The 15698-nt window shown below is 36.4% G+C and overlaps 1 protein-coding gene across 11 annotated transcripts; it reads left to right on the top strand.

Annotated features, from left to right (window-relative positions):
- Positions 1–139: 139 nt before the first annotated feature.
- LOC137274287 (ankyrin repeat domain-containing protein 10-like) lies at positions 140–15447 on the top strand. 11 transcript variants are annotated; one of them, XR_010956176.1, is made up of 7 exons: positions 140–481; positions 3344–3496; positions 5272–5363; positions 6134–6525; positions 8006–8174; positions 9710–9878; positions 11081–15447. XR_010956176.1 is itself a non-coding variant. In XM_067807413.1 (7 exons), the coding sequence occupies exons 1-6, from the start codon at positions 281–283 to the stop codon at positions 9862–9864; spliced, it is 1116 nt and encodes a 371-aa protein (XP_067663514.1). In that variant the 5' UTR covers positions 156–280; the 3' UTR covers positions 9865–9878; positions 11081–11167. The 11 variants fall into 11 exon arrangements, 10 of the variants coding, with proteins under 10 accessions (XP_067663514.1, XP_067663511.1, XP_067663512.1 ...); XM_067807413.1 differs by lacking the exon at positions 3344–3496 and adding an exon at positions 3540–3698 and having other exon boundaries at positions 156–481; positions 8006–8122; positions 11081–11167; XM_067807410.1 differs by lacking the exon at positions 3344–3496 and adding an exon at positions 3540–3698 and having other exon boundaries at positions 156–481; positions 8006–8122; positions 9695–9878; positions 11081–11167.
- The last annotated feature ends 251 nt before the right edge of the window (positions 15448–15698 follow it).

The following is a 15698-nucleotide window of genomic DNA, read 5'->3' as shown; positions in this document are numbered from 1 at the left end:
TTCTGTATAAAAGATTATGTCTTTAATGTGAAATATATTTTAAAATTGATGCATTATGGGACCTTAAGTTAAGACGTGTAGACACCAATTAAGTAATAACCGCTTTAGAATGTACAGTTAGGAAAGCATGCTATCTCTGCCGACAGGTGCCCGGATCACAGCATGACCCGTCGTCTGCCCTGGTGATTGTTTGGCGGGTGATAAGTCATTCAAAATTAATCTCACGGGCTGGAATAAGGACATGATTTAAATTGGAGGCAAGAAGTTTCAGTTCACAACCATGGATGAATCAAATGACAGCAGTTGGTTGAGCAAACGGAACGAGGCTTTGCTGGAAAGTCAATATCCACTGCACACTGCTATTCGTGATGGCGATATGGAAAGAACTGTGTCTTTGTTGAAAACAGGGCGGTTCGATCTGTACGAGGAGGACGGATTTTACGGATGGACACCTGTTCACTGGGCAGCACACTTTGGAAAAGTAATAACGCCAGTTATAGTAATACTTTTTTTCTGTTTGAACTGAAGGCTATATTCAACTCCGGGCAAAACAAGGCATTTGCTGATAAGCATGTAGGCATATTGTTGACAAGGCCGTTCGGTCTATTTTTAGAACAGTGGAAAATAATACAACCCGTCAGAAGGAAATTTGAGGCTGTCGAACTGTATGTCTACATAGATAGGCAACTTTCATGTATACATGTGAATTGTAACCGGCAAGTCAAAGCTACTTCGCCTAAATGGCAGTGGTAGTGTATCCTTGTACTGCGCAGAATGAGAATGATCTAAGTTAGCCAGTTTGATAAAGTATGTCATTAATTATTGTTATGATGACGGCTAGCATTATCTTGTTAAGTAGTCCCTATAATGAGCCTTTCAAATCTCTTCAAGGTTTTTCATTTGTTTCATTTAAAAGGATTACCACTCGAAAGCTGATACATTTAACACTTAGGTCAGTCAATCCCTTGTAAAGTGCATTTCATGAAATATAATTTTATCTGATATATTTCATAATACAGAATTTTAGATCTGACACAATTTTTAGTTGAATTTCTGAAAGACTGAAAAATGTTCAGAATTTGCGTGTGACTCCAGCTGGTGCTAAAGCTAATGTCAGCAAGCCGAAACCTGCCTGTCTGACAATGGTTACAGGTTCAACTTTTATTATTAAACTTTACAAGAATGAAAGCAAGTATTGGATTCAGGTTTCAGTGGTTGAACAAATGTTGAAGTCACGCACAGTGAACCCTAATTATTAGATTGTTTAGAACATAGTTATGTTTGGTTACCTTTCCATGTGTATTGTTTATGATATTGTCTTTTTTTGTTTTGTCACAGTCAGGCTATGACAATCTGAGCTGTACCAAACATGTTATATGCTGAACAATGCTGTAGGCTTTCCCCATCACGTATTATTGTCCTGTCAGCTGTCAAGATTTATTGATACACACCTGTTGCATATCAGTCATCCAACTTTGTTTGACAATAGGTATTTATTATGTGTCACCATAAACATGATAAATGACATTGAAATACATGGAATGTTGAGTTTCCATTTATATGTGTGCAATTATGGGTATCCAATATTCTCAAATGTTTCATTTGCTACTATCATCGATACATGTTTTCTCGAATTCCAAAATCCCTTGCAATATTTTTTAGCTGTTACCAAGGTTACTTCATATAAAAGCATAATGAATAGGACATAAATTTGGTTAAACCACTCAAAAATGTTGTTTCCGCACAATTGTTTTCTGATATTCATAAAATATGGGAGACTACTGATGAATTGGATACAAGATAAAAATCTGATATAATTGCAAATGTCAAGTTTAACATGTGTTATGTAAGAGGTAAAAAGAAATTGTATAAAACTCTAGTTTGGGATCCAGTCCAATAAAAATTTGAGATAAGCAGACAGATTTGTAAAGGTATTGTATAAATATATTCAATATATATAATATAGCCTCTTAATATTTTATGTATGAACATGTATCCCAGGAATATGTTGGCATAATGTGGTCTTTTTTGTAAATCAGCTTCATAGATTAGCAGACATCATGTAAGTTTTGGTCAATTAGCTTGGCTAATTGTCCAAAAGCAAATATAACAGTCCTTATTCTACTAAAATTGCATCCTTGATAATCACCACGGTATGTGATAAGCTAAATTTCCACTATAGCATTGATGTGATAAATCATTGGGCTGAGTCGCAGATGCATCCAGGGTATGGTCAAGATTTATCATGACATATACCCTGCAGTTTATCAAGGATGCTGAAATTGATGTTAAACTTCTTTCACTGTAACTGTGAATTGGTCCAGCTTTCACTGATTTTTCTTTCAAAAGTTAGGACAAGTATGATACTATGCATTGTTTCCAGTCTAAGTAAACTTATCCTCAGTACGTATCGTTACACTCCACTACTGAGTCTTAACAAAACCTCATGGGAGGTCGCATCAGGTAACCTTTGAGATTGACCAATCAGACCACAGCTTATCAAATCGCAAAAGTGGACATTCGCACATACCTTTTGAACTTTTTATCTCGGAAAGGTTCCTACCCGAATGATTCCGAATGCTGTTTAGCGTACGCTCGCTTCCGGGTGATGCACACGGCATACGTAAAACCATGATGACAAGTAAACAGTCGCTGAAAATGGTGTTTTGGGCAATATTCAAGGATGTTATCTTGTGGAAATATTAGCTAATGGTAACCATGTCAACAGAAACCCTGCAGGTCAAATAACTGTGTTACATGCAGATTTTTGTGTGTGGAAAGACCTATGTCACTGTCAATGACCTGAATATTTTGAAAGTCCCTCCAATTCATAAATAGTAGCCATTGACATTGACAAACTGTCATTTGGAATGTCCTTCAGTATGTCAAATGTGATAAAAAGAATGTCCAATTCAAGTATAGTTATAAATCTTGTTACCTAGTAAAAGTTAATAGAGTCTTAACATTTTTCCAAACATCCAGTAGAATTTAACCTTTTCATCTGACCATGCTTATTAAAGTATAACTTTGATCTCACTAATAATCATAAAATTGAGCTACTTCTACCTGCCAAATTCTTGGAAAATGGATGATCTGGATATATGTGGATGTTGCTAAATCACCACAGACTGTTAAACATGTCCGTAGTATTTTAATAGCAACCTTTTTTTTTCATTAGTAAGTAATTTTACACTTTGTATAATTTCTGTTTGTTTATGTATCATTTTAGCTTATGCACAGAACATGTTGAAGGAAAGGCCTAAGTTTTTTGTCTCTGTTGTCAATGTATGTAGCTACTGTTCATTTCTTGTAGTCAAGTGTTGTGTGTGCATTGTGATTTTAGTTGACGTGCCTTATGCAGCTACTTCAGCACGGTGCCAGCTGCGATGCCGCTACTCTTCGCTTCAACCAAACCCCCGCCCACATTGCAGCTTTAGATGACAATATATACTGCCTTAAATGGTTGTTACATTGTGGTGCTTCCGTCAACAGACAGGTAAATCACAAATAGTAACTGAAATGTTAACTTTGGTTTGTAGCTTGATATCCTGAGAAAGCTTGTGTCAATGTCGAAAGATGGCTCCCCAGTTGTGAGATCGAATCGATCCCAGGTAACTCCAGCTCACCTGGCTGCAATGTCAGGGCACCCCCACTGTTTGCAGTGGGTACTTCAGGCTGGGACTGACCCCTGTATTCAGGTAAATAGTGCATGCTGTAGACTAGACTGGGGTAGGCTGCACTTTATGCGTCCCTGGTGATCAGGGTTAGGGTTAATTGCTGAAGGCAGGGGACCTGTAAAGTGCAGGTGTCCCTAGACTGAAGATGGACTACATATACATAATTTTGATAGTAGCAAATAAAGCCACTTAAATTGAATACCAGTCCCATTTAGATTGGCAATTCAGAACCTGAGGAAATCAAGATGGTCAGAACAAAATCAAAGGAAATCAAGATGGTCAGAACAAAATCAATTTTAATTTTATTGTGTGTCTCAGCAGTGGAGCATATCATAGACAAACACTAAGTCTCTGAATATATGTATAATTTTGCAAAGGATCCCAGTGAGATGCAAGGTAGAAATCTAGACTTGCTTCATCAAGTGCTTTAGTATTGCAGACAGGCCTGGTTTTTCACCTATGTAAAGCTGCAAACAACAGAATCTCATATTGTAAGCATTATATATATGAGCATCATACACATAAACCTTTGTCAGTATGCTGCAAACTTTAACATTAGAAATGAATGGTTTGTATATATGATACTTGTATGTTGTGAAGCAAACTTATTATATGAAGCAGGAATTTCCTGATAGGTTGGGAACAAAAGCACTCACAGATTTATTATCTGATTATAAAGGTAATATACATATTGCAGTATCAGACGTTTGGTTGGCTCTCAGCCATCATGTCAGGTTATTATTGGTGAGGTTGGCTTCACATTTTCTGTAATAACTACAATTGCATGGGGTTTGAAATAATTGTGATCCAAATTCAGACACAAGACACTGATTCATGCTAAATGTCGACGGAGTGAGTGAGTGGATATGATTTTACGGTGCCTTTAGCAATATTCCAGCAATATCACAGCAGGAGACACCAGAAATGGGCTTCACACATTGTGCCCCCGCAGGGAATCAAACCCGGGTCTTCAGTGTGATGACCACACGCTGTACCCACCAAGCTACAACACCACCCCTGTCGACAGAAGGGATATTTGTATGTTCTTCAGATAGTGCATAGTGACCTGATTATGAGTTATCATACAACTATGATACAACTTTATGGCAAATAGAATGAATGCTGGTACTTGTATGGATGATCATTATTCTTTATCAGGCAACATGCAATAATCATGATAATGATTAATGGTGTTTCAATTGATTGACATAATGGAAGATTGGTACCAGTGACCAAACGACCAAGCAGTCAATCGCATTTTCTCATAATGGAACACAAACAATTTTGGAATTATTGGTGTAGTCTTTGAAACACTTGACAGTGAAACATATCTATAAAGTTGTCAGGATCTGAAACCTAGTTTGATTCTTGGAAAACTCACTGAATATTTCTTGAAGATTCCAGGAAGCATGTGTCCATGATATGTTTGTATTCACTTTAAAGTAGCAAGTTGCATCATGTTATTGATAGGAAAATCTGAAAAATTACGATGACAGGGCAATCATCAATTGTGAGATTTCAACCAATTAGCAAAACACTGATAATGATATCTAGTGGTAGGTAACAAAGTTCAAATGTTCATATGTTTCTTCAGGATTACTGTGGGGAGACACCGTTACATAAAGCAGCTAGGGCAGGCAGTATGGAGTGTGTCAGTCTGCTGGTGGCACAGGGAGCTGCCATAGGGTATGTACTCTTTGTCCATTTTGTCTGGCACAAGTTTGATTAATGCAATTAGTCACTCTTGCATTAAGGCTGTTTTATCACTTAATACAGATGCCTCATCATCATCATGTTCAGCCTGAGACAACTATGTTTTTCTTGCTTTAGACTCAAAGACTTGTGATACCTCAATAGTTTTTTAGGACAATTTTTAGGTAATGTTTCTTGATGTAAAAAATCAGAGTGGACAGTGAGATGGGATCATGTCATTCTGTCAAAAAAAAATCAAATTGTATTTTGTACATTTTGCAATTAAATCTTTGGGCTGTACACACAATGCACGCTAGCCGTATGGCCCTATGTAGTAAATTATGTTGATGACAGGTAGAAACTGAATCATGGTAATGCCTTTCTGACTCTTGAGTATTTGACATCTGTAATGCTTTACCAGTGTACAAGTACAAGTCAGTCTTGAAGGACGATCTTCAAAATCACTGTGACAGACACTATTGACTATATTTACACAAGCTCCCTGGTTCAGTCAATTTAACAAAATCTCCTTAAGGGCCTTATGTTTTATACATTATCAGATGACATTTGGTATATCAATCATTTGTCACATGCAATATTTGTGGATTAGTTATGTTTTCAACAGCTATATTGTTTGTTGTTGGTTTGTTTTTAAGGGGTTTTTTTTGTATTTGGCATTTTTTTTGTTGGGGATTTTCTTTGTTCAACCATTCATGCATAAAATAGATCTACAATTTTCAGAACACGTGTGCTTTATTTTTTAGACTGAGGAATAACAGTGGTCATACTGCCGCCCAGGTGGCCTCTTTAGGAGGTTATTCGGAGTGTGCTATCAGTTTGGAGAAATCACTGCAGTTTCAACAGCAATCCATGGCGGCCAACATCGTCCAGACCCACATCTGCAATAATAATAACACTGATATGGTGTCTCATCATATGAATGATGAAAATGTTGAGAAGGACTGTCTTGATGGAGATCATCACGGAAATGGAGACATAGATATGGACACTCATCCTGAAGAATCTATGCACAAAACCCGTGTGAATGGTTACCAGGTTACCAATGGGATTGACATAGGGGAGAATGGTTTCTCTGGCGTGAAACGAGGAAGAGATGATTTGGAAGAGGAGGTCTTCAAAAGAAGGCGGTGTGATGGTTGGTATATGTGATGCTAGAAAATTGAATAGAAAATTGGTCAGCATATTTTTTAGGGATTCACCGACAAAGATTTTGTTCAGGAAAAGCTTCAACCATATAGATTTAGGTGTTGTAGTTTATATAGCCTGGTTGGGTTTGTAAATGCAGTGTTTCAGATTGACAGGATCGACATAATATTTTTACTAACTAGCCCAATGCTTTTAATGGACACATGGATTGTGTTAAAAGTTACCAGAATTAGAAAAGTCTACTGTAGGCTTTAAATTTTCACTGATTTAAAATTAAAGACACTCTGCCCCTACAAGAGGTTTTTGAATTCTCACCACAGTTAAAGACACATCCTTTAGCAATAGAGATCTCTTTACCTCAGTTTGTAATAACCTGTGTGGGTAACGTCAATTTCACATGTAATTAGTGTGTTGATCTATAAGAATCCATCAGTCTGAAACACTGTTAAGGTGGACTATTGAGAGTATCACGATAGTATATCCTTACTGACATTCTCTTGGTGCACTGAAGTAGCTGCATCTGTGCATGTTTCTAACTGCTGATAGATAGATCATCTACCATGAATATTTCAACACAATGTGTTTGATGTCTGGGTGTATTTGGGTGTTAAAGTGTTAGTCTGCAGGAATGCTGGGTTAAATGGAAAATCAAGTTACTTCTTCTTGTACTTAAACATAATCCGATGTCCCTGTGATAATGGATTTCAATCCAACATTCACCATGGTTGTTTATATCTGCACCAGACCTGTTCTTTTGGTATTCACAAACATGCTATTAACGTTTTACCTCCTGCCAAGGCTTCTCCCCCAACACTATCACAATTAGCTTTGTACACTAAATGACCACTAAAAAGTCCAGACACACGTAGGAATCATTATCAGACCATTTTCAGAAAAAAATTCAGAATCTTTGCACATTGTATGCAATCAGTGATATATTTTTATTTATACATACTCCATATTTTGTTCTCTTTAACCCGAATATCATAAATCATACTTTATCAAAATATTTCAAACAGAAAATGTGAAGGGTGTGTTTGAAAAGTTGCCTTCCCTTTTTTTGCACATTGCATGTGGCACTGGCACAGGACATAATTGCAAGTAACATATTAGACTTTTGATTAGGGTTTTAGAGGCAGGTTGTTTCCCAAGAGTCCATAACTCAATAACATCATCATAGAAGATTGTTTGAATGAACAGTATCAAAAAGCCATCATAATCTTCAAGTTTCAGCTGTAGCTGAGTCTCAGGGCAGAATCATGTTCCCTCAGTATATATCTAGCACAGCTATGCTCATGCTGTTCGTTGCTGCTTCCCTTCACTAACATCACGACTTACTGCTTTCACTTTCTATTTCTTGCACAGTCTCTCAGTTGAGATGTTATTTTTCCAAATGATAGTGAACTTTGTCCCCAAATTGTTTCCCTGTGATACTAGAATGGTCACAGGTGACTCCTTCTTTTTCACAGAGCAGCCTTCACACAGTGTTGAGGCCACGTCTCACAATAACAATATACTGAGTTCATACAATGCTATTCTGGCCATCTCCGCCAATCCGAGCACTACGTCAGACAGTCATTCGCCAGGTACACAGTCTACACTTTTCTTCTGCTGACTTGTCTGTCTCTTTCTTGTGAGGTGAGCTGGTTTAGCTGTAACACTTGTTCCCATAGTAACTTACTATTATTACATCATTATTATAATGTTTTCCTAACTTGAAATTTGTATCATATGATTATTTGCTTTGTGCAGGGCAACATGTCAGTAAAGGTGTTGACAAGACATGCAACATGTCATTACAAAATGAATGACACTACACACATCAGCTTAGTAAGGGGTCGTGACATGGCCCAATGTGCGATTTCCAACAGGATTTTGTTTGATGTTACACTGTGTAGGTTCAGGTAATCTAATAGTTAAAGTATGTTCTGTTTGTATCCTTAACAGGACTCACCCCCCACCCTAAAGTACTAAAATCTGTACTTCACTGATAAAGTGTAACCCCAAATATAACATATACTGAACAGCAGAACAAATGTAGTCTGGAGGGGAGGAGGGACATTAATATCTCTAAAGAGTAAGTGTTCCTGTTTATAAAACTTGACAAAAAACAGAGTTGTATTTCTTTTGCTGTTCAGTATATAATCACTTTCTGTGAGATTGTGCATTCACAGAAGGACAATGTACACTATGTAAAACCTGTAACTTGTGCTCCTGACGTAATATCGCCAGAGTAATACTCAAAGGGTCATCAAAATCACACAACCTCACTCTGCATGTAACATAAAGTGTAAAGCAGTACGCATGTACATTCTGTATATGTGTGTACACTCACGCCTTTTGTCTGTCTGCTTATGGTGATGGGTTTTGATACATTTAAGTACATTGTAGTGTATGAAAAAGAGCTTAACAATCAGGATGTCCTTGTCAGTACTCAAATGTTTTACGTTCAGGTTTTTAAGCCAGCACTAGTTTTGATAAATGGTATGAAAGTGGTGTCATAAAATTTAACACTAGGTTGTTTGCAGTCTTAGCACATTTGACCCGTAGGATCTCATTAAGTTATTGCTTCTGGCCCTGAAATCTTTTTGATATATGATTTGAGATATGATTTACATTGATATATACATCGCACACGTTTGAAGAATCAAAGCTCTAATTGGCATGTCAATAAGCCTGGATCAAAATTTAAGCCAAAATGTGACACTGTACTTGGTAATTCATTTTAAAATGTATTCACATTTATAGAGATATTTGGACACAATTTGTGCTATTTGTGAAATGTTTCAAATCTTAACTGGATTAAGTCTGTTTGTGTTCATTGGTTCTTTTATGCTTAGTAATGAGACTACCAAATTCTGTAATGTTATCAAAAATAAGTTAAGAGTATTCCAGTGTGGAATTGTTGCTGTAGGCCATGTAGGTAATAGATTCTTTAGGCTAATTTACACAGCATTAATCAGGGTTTTAAATTTCCCATAAATAGATACTTCCCACACTGAATACATTCCCACTGACATGTAGATGGTTTTCTATTCACAGTTCACATAATGCATGAAATCTGCCATATGTGATTAATTATTTTTTTATACCCACCTTCACCTTCTGCCATGATAAAAGTTCATGGCACCTTCAGGATTTCTTTGGCTTACTCCTAGATTTTCTCCACACAGAAGCAAGAGTTATCCCCCCTTGCTCCATGGATCCGGATGAACCTTCCCATCCTACCAATCCCATGCCTTCGAGTGGATCCTCTTCCTGTCATGTGATCAGCCAGAATCAAGACATTCCAGTTAAATGTTTAGCCCTGCACTCTCATATGATATGAGCTTTTGTTTAAAAGTATGGCCTATTTGATATTGTTATGTTAGAATACTTAAAATGACTGTAACAGTGGAATATGATCAGGTTCACCAGTTGCTCAAGGATTTTATTACAAGCACAATATTTTTAGAATAATTCACTCAATATTAGTATATTGTATAAAGTAATTATGTGCATTGGATTTAGGCATCGCTATCACTTGAAAATTATGTATTTGTAAAAGAATGTGTGAAATCTGTGTGTGAACTGAAGTTATAAGCATACTAAGCAAATCTTGTTTTATTGCCTTTGTCAGTCTGCATTTTTGTTACTAGTTACAAAACAACCATCTTTGATATCGGATCTGCCATAAATTTCTAAAACTAGAAGTGTTTATCTAATATGAAGTCTACGTGATATGATCCCTTTGTCAGTTTGTAGGTGGTATAGGTCAACTGCTCCTTACAAAATAAGACCTAACTGGTTTGTGTCATTGTATACTGGAGCCTTCTCTCAGTACTCCTGCTGGGCGGAGAGGCAGCTTAGTGGATAAAGCATTCACTCATCATGCCAAAGATCTGGGTTTGACTCCCTACATTGGCACAGAGTGTGAAGCCCATTTCTGGCATCCTCACGGAATCATGCTAAAAGCAGAGTATAACTAGAGTTACTCATCTAATAATTATGCTATCAACCACTAGACAGTATAAGTATGTGTTGATACAGCTTTATTATCACTTACTATAAAAAGAAATGCTTAGTGACTCAGTGTTGTTATTCTTAGAGTAACTAGTTTGTTTCAGAATCACAATTTAAAAATATATATTTGGAACTGATATCTTATCTCTTACAGATGAGACCAACAACCTAGGTTATTGCCTGGCTTTCTGATCCATTGACTGTGTCAGAAAACATTCAGAAAGAAAGGTTATTAGTTTCAGGAGCTATTGTTATGCATGCTGACAGTAATAGTTAGTTTGACAATGGAGGTATAGGTACAGAATACTGAACACCCACTCACACTCACATTGACACTGTTCACAGAGCAAAAGACTATAAGTTGATGATGTCTTCAAAACAAATTTAGGGAAGCAAGAACAACGTAGATACTTTAAACATGGCAAGATGTCCATCGGATGTAAAAGTTATATTCATATTTTAAAGTACCATAATATTCCTTTCACTGTGATTTTAAACGAAGATAGTTTATTAATATTAATATAAGTCTTAATTGTTTCCAGATTCCCACCCAAGCCAGCCACCCAAGCAAATTAATGTGATAGCTGAATCATCCACGTGTATGCAAGTTCCCAGCAGCATGATTGAACACCACAACACTGTGGTGATGCAGGAAGGTTATGACAGTATCCTAGTCAACTCATTTGCAAGTCAATATTGAATATTTATTTTATGACACAATGCAAGGTCTCAACAAATATTTGCTTCCGTGCATAGTCATTTGAGGGAAGACTGCATTCTCTGGATTTGACAGCCATGTTGCAGATCGAAGGAGAAGTTAAGGTTCAGCGTCTTCCCTGACATTGCATCAGGAAAGAGTGCTGCCATTTAATATCATCTGTATGTTTAGATTCATTTTAATTTATTCTTATCTGTAGAAATGTTACCTTTTGCAGCTGGTCTCACTTCTTGAAATTAAATTTGAAATCAAACACAAGTATGAAAAGGAGTGCCATTTACCTTATTGTCACTGAGGAGAGGACCATGATGTTGACACGTGATCAGTATGCAGTGATCAGAGTCAATTTCAATTCCAAAAGTGACTGGTGGATTTCATTGTGTTTGTGTATTTGTTGAGCATGACACAAACTGTCCTGTAGCACTCATTTCACCATGGCTAATGTCAACTGCTATTATATTGCAGATCCACAGAGGTAGGGGTCACAATTGTTTCCTTAGTAGTAAGTCCTCATTCTTGGCAGACTCGGCAAAAACAACATGGTGATTGTGTCTTATATCAGGTTCTTCATATACATTGTAGATGGGGAAATGATGCTTTACAGTTAGGTTTCTAGCTTTTATGTTAATAGATACCAGAAATAGGGCTAGTTTTGTTTGATGTGGTTATTCCCAAGATGGTGTGTGTTTATTTTGTTATTGTTTATAAACCTACAATGGACTGACATATGATTTCATGTGTGTCCAGCAAAGTGACATAATATTGCATCGATAGATGCTGTGATTGATTATTTGTGTTCTTATAAGGATTTTGATGTAAGGTCTCCTCTTAACCCTGACATTGGAGGGTAATTCTTTCATTTCAACATATTATGCAAACAATAACAAGCATATCAGAGTCAACCTTGAACCTTGAATTAACGTTTTCCCGATATGAATTTTGGAAGAGTTAATGTTTCACAAAGCTCAATGCCAAAATAATGTTGATAATACGAGTTACACAACTATGGGCATGGTATCACTTTGTACGACATGTCATGTACCTTCTAGAGCATGACAGCATACATAGCTAAAGAATGCCTGTCCCACACTGAAGCAATATTTTCACAGACACACATTCAATGGATAAGGGGAGCAAATCCATGCATTTGATTTTTCATTTTCATGTCACCAATAAATTGCTTTGGTAGTTTACATGCCTAACCATAATGACTATTACATTGCCCAAAAATACATACTATTTTGCATAACACTGGCATTGCTGTTGATGTTGTATGACCATATATGGTAGCAGTGTTGAAATTGTCTGGAATTATTTTGATTTTTTTCCAAACAGATGTAACTGATTGTGTCATGTATTTGTTGTATGCAAGTTAATCTAATATTGAAGTGCTCTATTTTTTTATATGTTGTTGAATTTGATATGTATTGTTTTCGTGGTGGGGGGGTTTATGTTTTTGTTTGGGTTTGTTTGTTTTTTCACGGTCGAAAAATGATTGTACCATGTCTTGGACAATACTCACTGTTAAGTCTCAGCTGACACTGATACATAATTGCAGTAAGAAGATACAAATGTTTACAGTGAACAAAGTTTGGGTCTGTTTTGTATGTGTATTGTCAAATCATGAGGATTTGTTAGCATAGGCTATGTATTTGAACAGCTGCTTGAAATATTTGTATGGCAAACAGGGTGTTTTATAGTAAGTAGTCAAGGACTAAAAGGGACCTATTCATATCTCAAATCTTAAGAGAGTAATATATAAGGGTTCTTTGAGACATCTAGTACTTTTTTGGGGTTGAGTCCAAATCATGAATCGAAGGGCAACTGGTCCAGTGTTATTGTAGTTGTAGTCTTGATCACTGATTGCTTGCCAAATACTGGGATGCATTTAGTTTCATAGACCTAATATATATTATATCAGACCTGTTTTTAAAAATAATGTTTAAGCTTTGAAAATATATTTTCAGATCTCTACTAAGTGTTCAGTGCTCTACCAGGATCTTGATGATTGCTTCATTTTTTGTTTACTATAATTTTTATGGACCTTTTTAAATTGGGAGAAATCTCTAAATACCATTTACTTAAAAGCACTGATTAGATTGAGAAAATTACATTACAAACCCCTCACAAACTAGAGTGAAAACATGACCAATATATGGGGGTTTTGATTTGAGCTGGTTCTGGTTATGTCTGGCCTGTCAAATCTTCAGAGTGTGTGTTTGAGGAAATGAAAGATTTTGTGGCACATGGATTCACAGTATAAAGAATGGAGATATGATGTGATGGATATGAGGATTGAATCATCTGTCGTTGTGTATTGTTCTTTCCATTCACATTAGAATTATTTTGCTATGATCATAGCAATTCTGTCTCATATTACATCATATGTTAATTGACAGTGCTACAACTTGATGCTTAAGGTTCATGATGTTTTAACAATTTGCCATCAAATGTTTTGTGCTTTCATACTTGTTTAACTGTACCCTTATATATAGTGATAAGTTTCAGGAGTTCTCCTTTCAAACATTGTGCATTTGAACTTATTGAAACATTTTTTTTTCAGTTGTGTGAATAAGTATATACTTGTTCTTAGGATTTGCAGTGTCGAGATGTTACAGTTTGGGGGCTTAATGTTAGATATGGTTTCCAAAGAATGTATTAGATGAGTAATTGTTTGCAGTATGCCCCCATTACCTCAGCTCATGCTGTTGATCACTGGATTGTCTGGTCCAGACTCGATTATTTCGAGACTGCCACCATATAGCTGGAATATTGCTGAGTGTGGCTTAAAACTAAACTCACTCACTCACTCACTCACTCATCACCTCAGAGTCTGTTATCTTAACATATTAACAATAGGTGGTGGTCATTGGATTTTGTGAGTTTTTTGAGAGTCATCTTAAATACAGTCTAAGTGAACTTATCCTCAGTACTTTTCGTTACATTCCACCACTGAGTCTAACAAAACCTTATGGCGTCAGGTAAGCTTTGAGATTGACCAATCAGAACAGAACTTGCCAAATCGCAAAAGTGGACATTTGCAAATACCTTTTGAACTTTTTATCTTGAAAAGGTTCGTATCCAAACGATTCCGAATGCTATTTAGCGTACGCTTGCCTTCAGGTGATGCACACGGTGTACGTACAACCATGACAACGGTGAGTAAACAGTCGCTGAAAATTGTGTTTTTTGCAATATTCAAGGATGTTTTCTTGCAGAAATATTAGCTAATGGTAACCATGTCAACAGAAACCCCAAAGTGTATTTACTGCAGGTCAAATAATTGTGTTATATGTGGATTTTTGTTTGTGGAGAGATCTGTGTCGGTGACCTGAATATTTTGAAAGTCCCTCCAATCCCTAAATGGTCCGGTTGGTTAAATCTACTTAACCGTCTCGCGTTTGATTGGACGGTCATTGGTCACTCAGAGGTTACCTGACACAACCTTCTGCTAGGTTTTGTTAGACTCAATGATGGAGTGTAACGAAATAGACTGAGACTAAGTTTACTTAGACTGACGTTAAATATTTCTTTTGTTTATGACCACAAGTGTCTTAACAGGTTAGTCATTATGGTCTTTATAATTCTGTTTTCTTGAAGATTGTGATATTGTTTCAAAACTAACTTTGTTTATCCTTTAACATGCATGAGAGGTCCTGTATGTTGAAACATATCCCAAAATGAATTATCAGATTTGAGACAGGCAACAGGAATGCATTGTATACAGTTCTCTCTCACCCACCCCCAGAATGGTAGGAGATAGCAATCTCATGCTTGTTTGTAGACCTTTTCAGTTGTTTTATCCTATGTGTTTTCTGCTAGTACATATCAAATACTCTTTTAGATTCAGTTGTAAGGTTTTGTTTTTGCATGTCATTGTGATTTCAGTTTTTAGGCACACAAATATGCACCATATCTTTAGTTACCTACCATGTCTGCTTGTTTGTGGTTGCTTTATTTTTTATATAATGGTGCCGAGTACTTGATCAGGGAGATTATAATTATGAGTGAAATAAGTAATATATTACTATCAAACCTATTGAGGTGTATCATACTGTGTATCAGTCTGCCCTATGTTGATCATTGTTTTCATTTTCTACTTGCTTGTGCTATGATGGCAGTAGCATGGTCCCACTTGCCAGTATATGATTGAACATTTTTGCAATTAATTAAAATCAGTTTTCTCTCCTTGACTATTTGTTTTTCTTTACCAAGGTATGTATTTGACTTTCACAGTAAGAGTTTCGCTGGATACTACAGATACAAAGTGATCTTTGTCTGGAGATTTTCAAAAGAGTATTGTAAAATGAATTTCTGACAAAGACTGGCATACCTGACATCTGTTGCTCAGGACCGGTTTTCAATAGTTCCTACTTAAAATATATGCACATGAACATTAATTAAGCACCACCTGAGAAGTCAAACAGTTATATCTAAATGCA

This window comes from Haliotis asinina, chromosome 2, assembly GCF_037392515.1.
Source record: "Haliotis asinina isolate JCU_RB_2024 chromosome 2, JCU_Hal_asi_v2, whole genome shotgun sequence".
NCBI classification, from domain to species: Eukaryota; Metazoa; Mollusca; class Gastropoda; order Lepetellida; family Haliotidae; genus Haliotis; species Haliotis asinina.
This window is presented reverse-complemented; position numbering and strand designations above follow the sequence as displayed.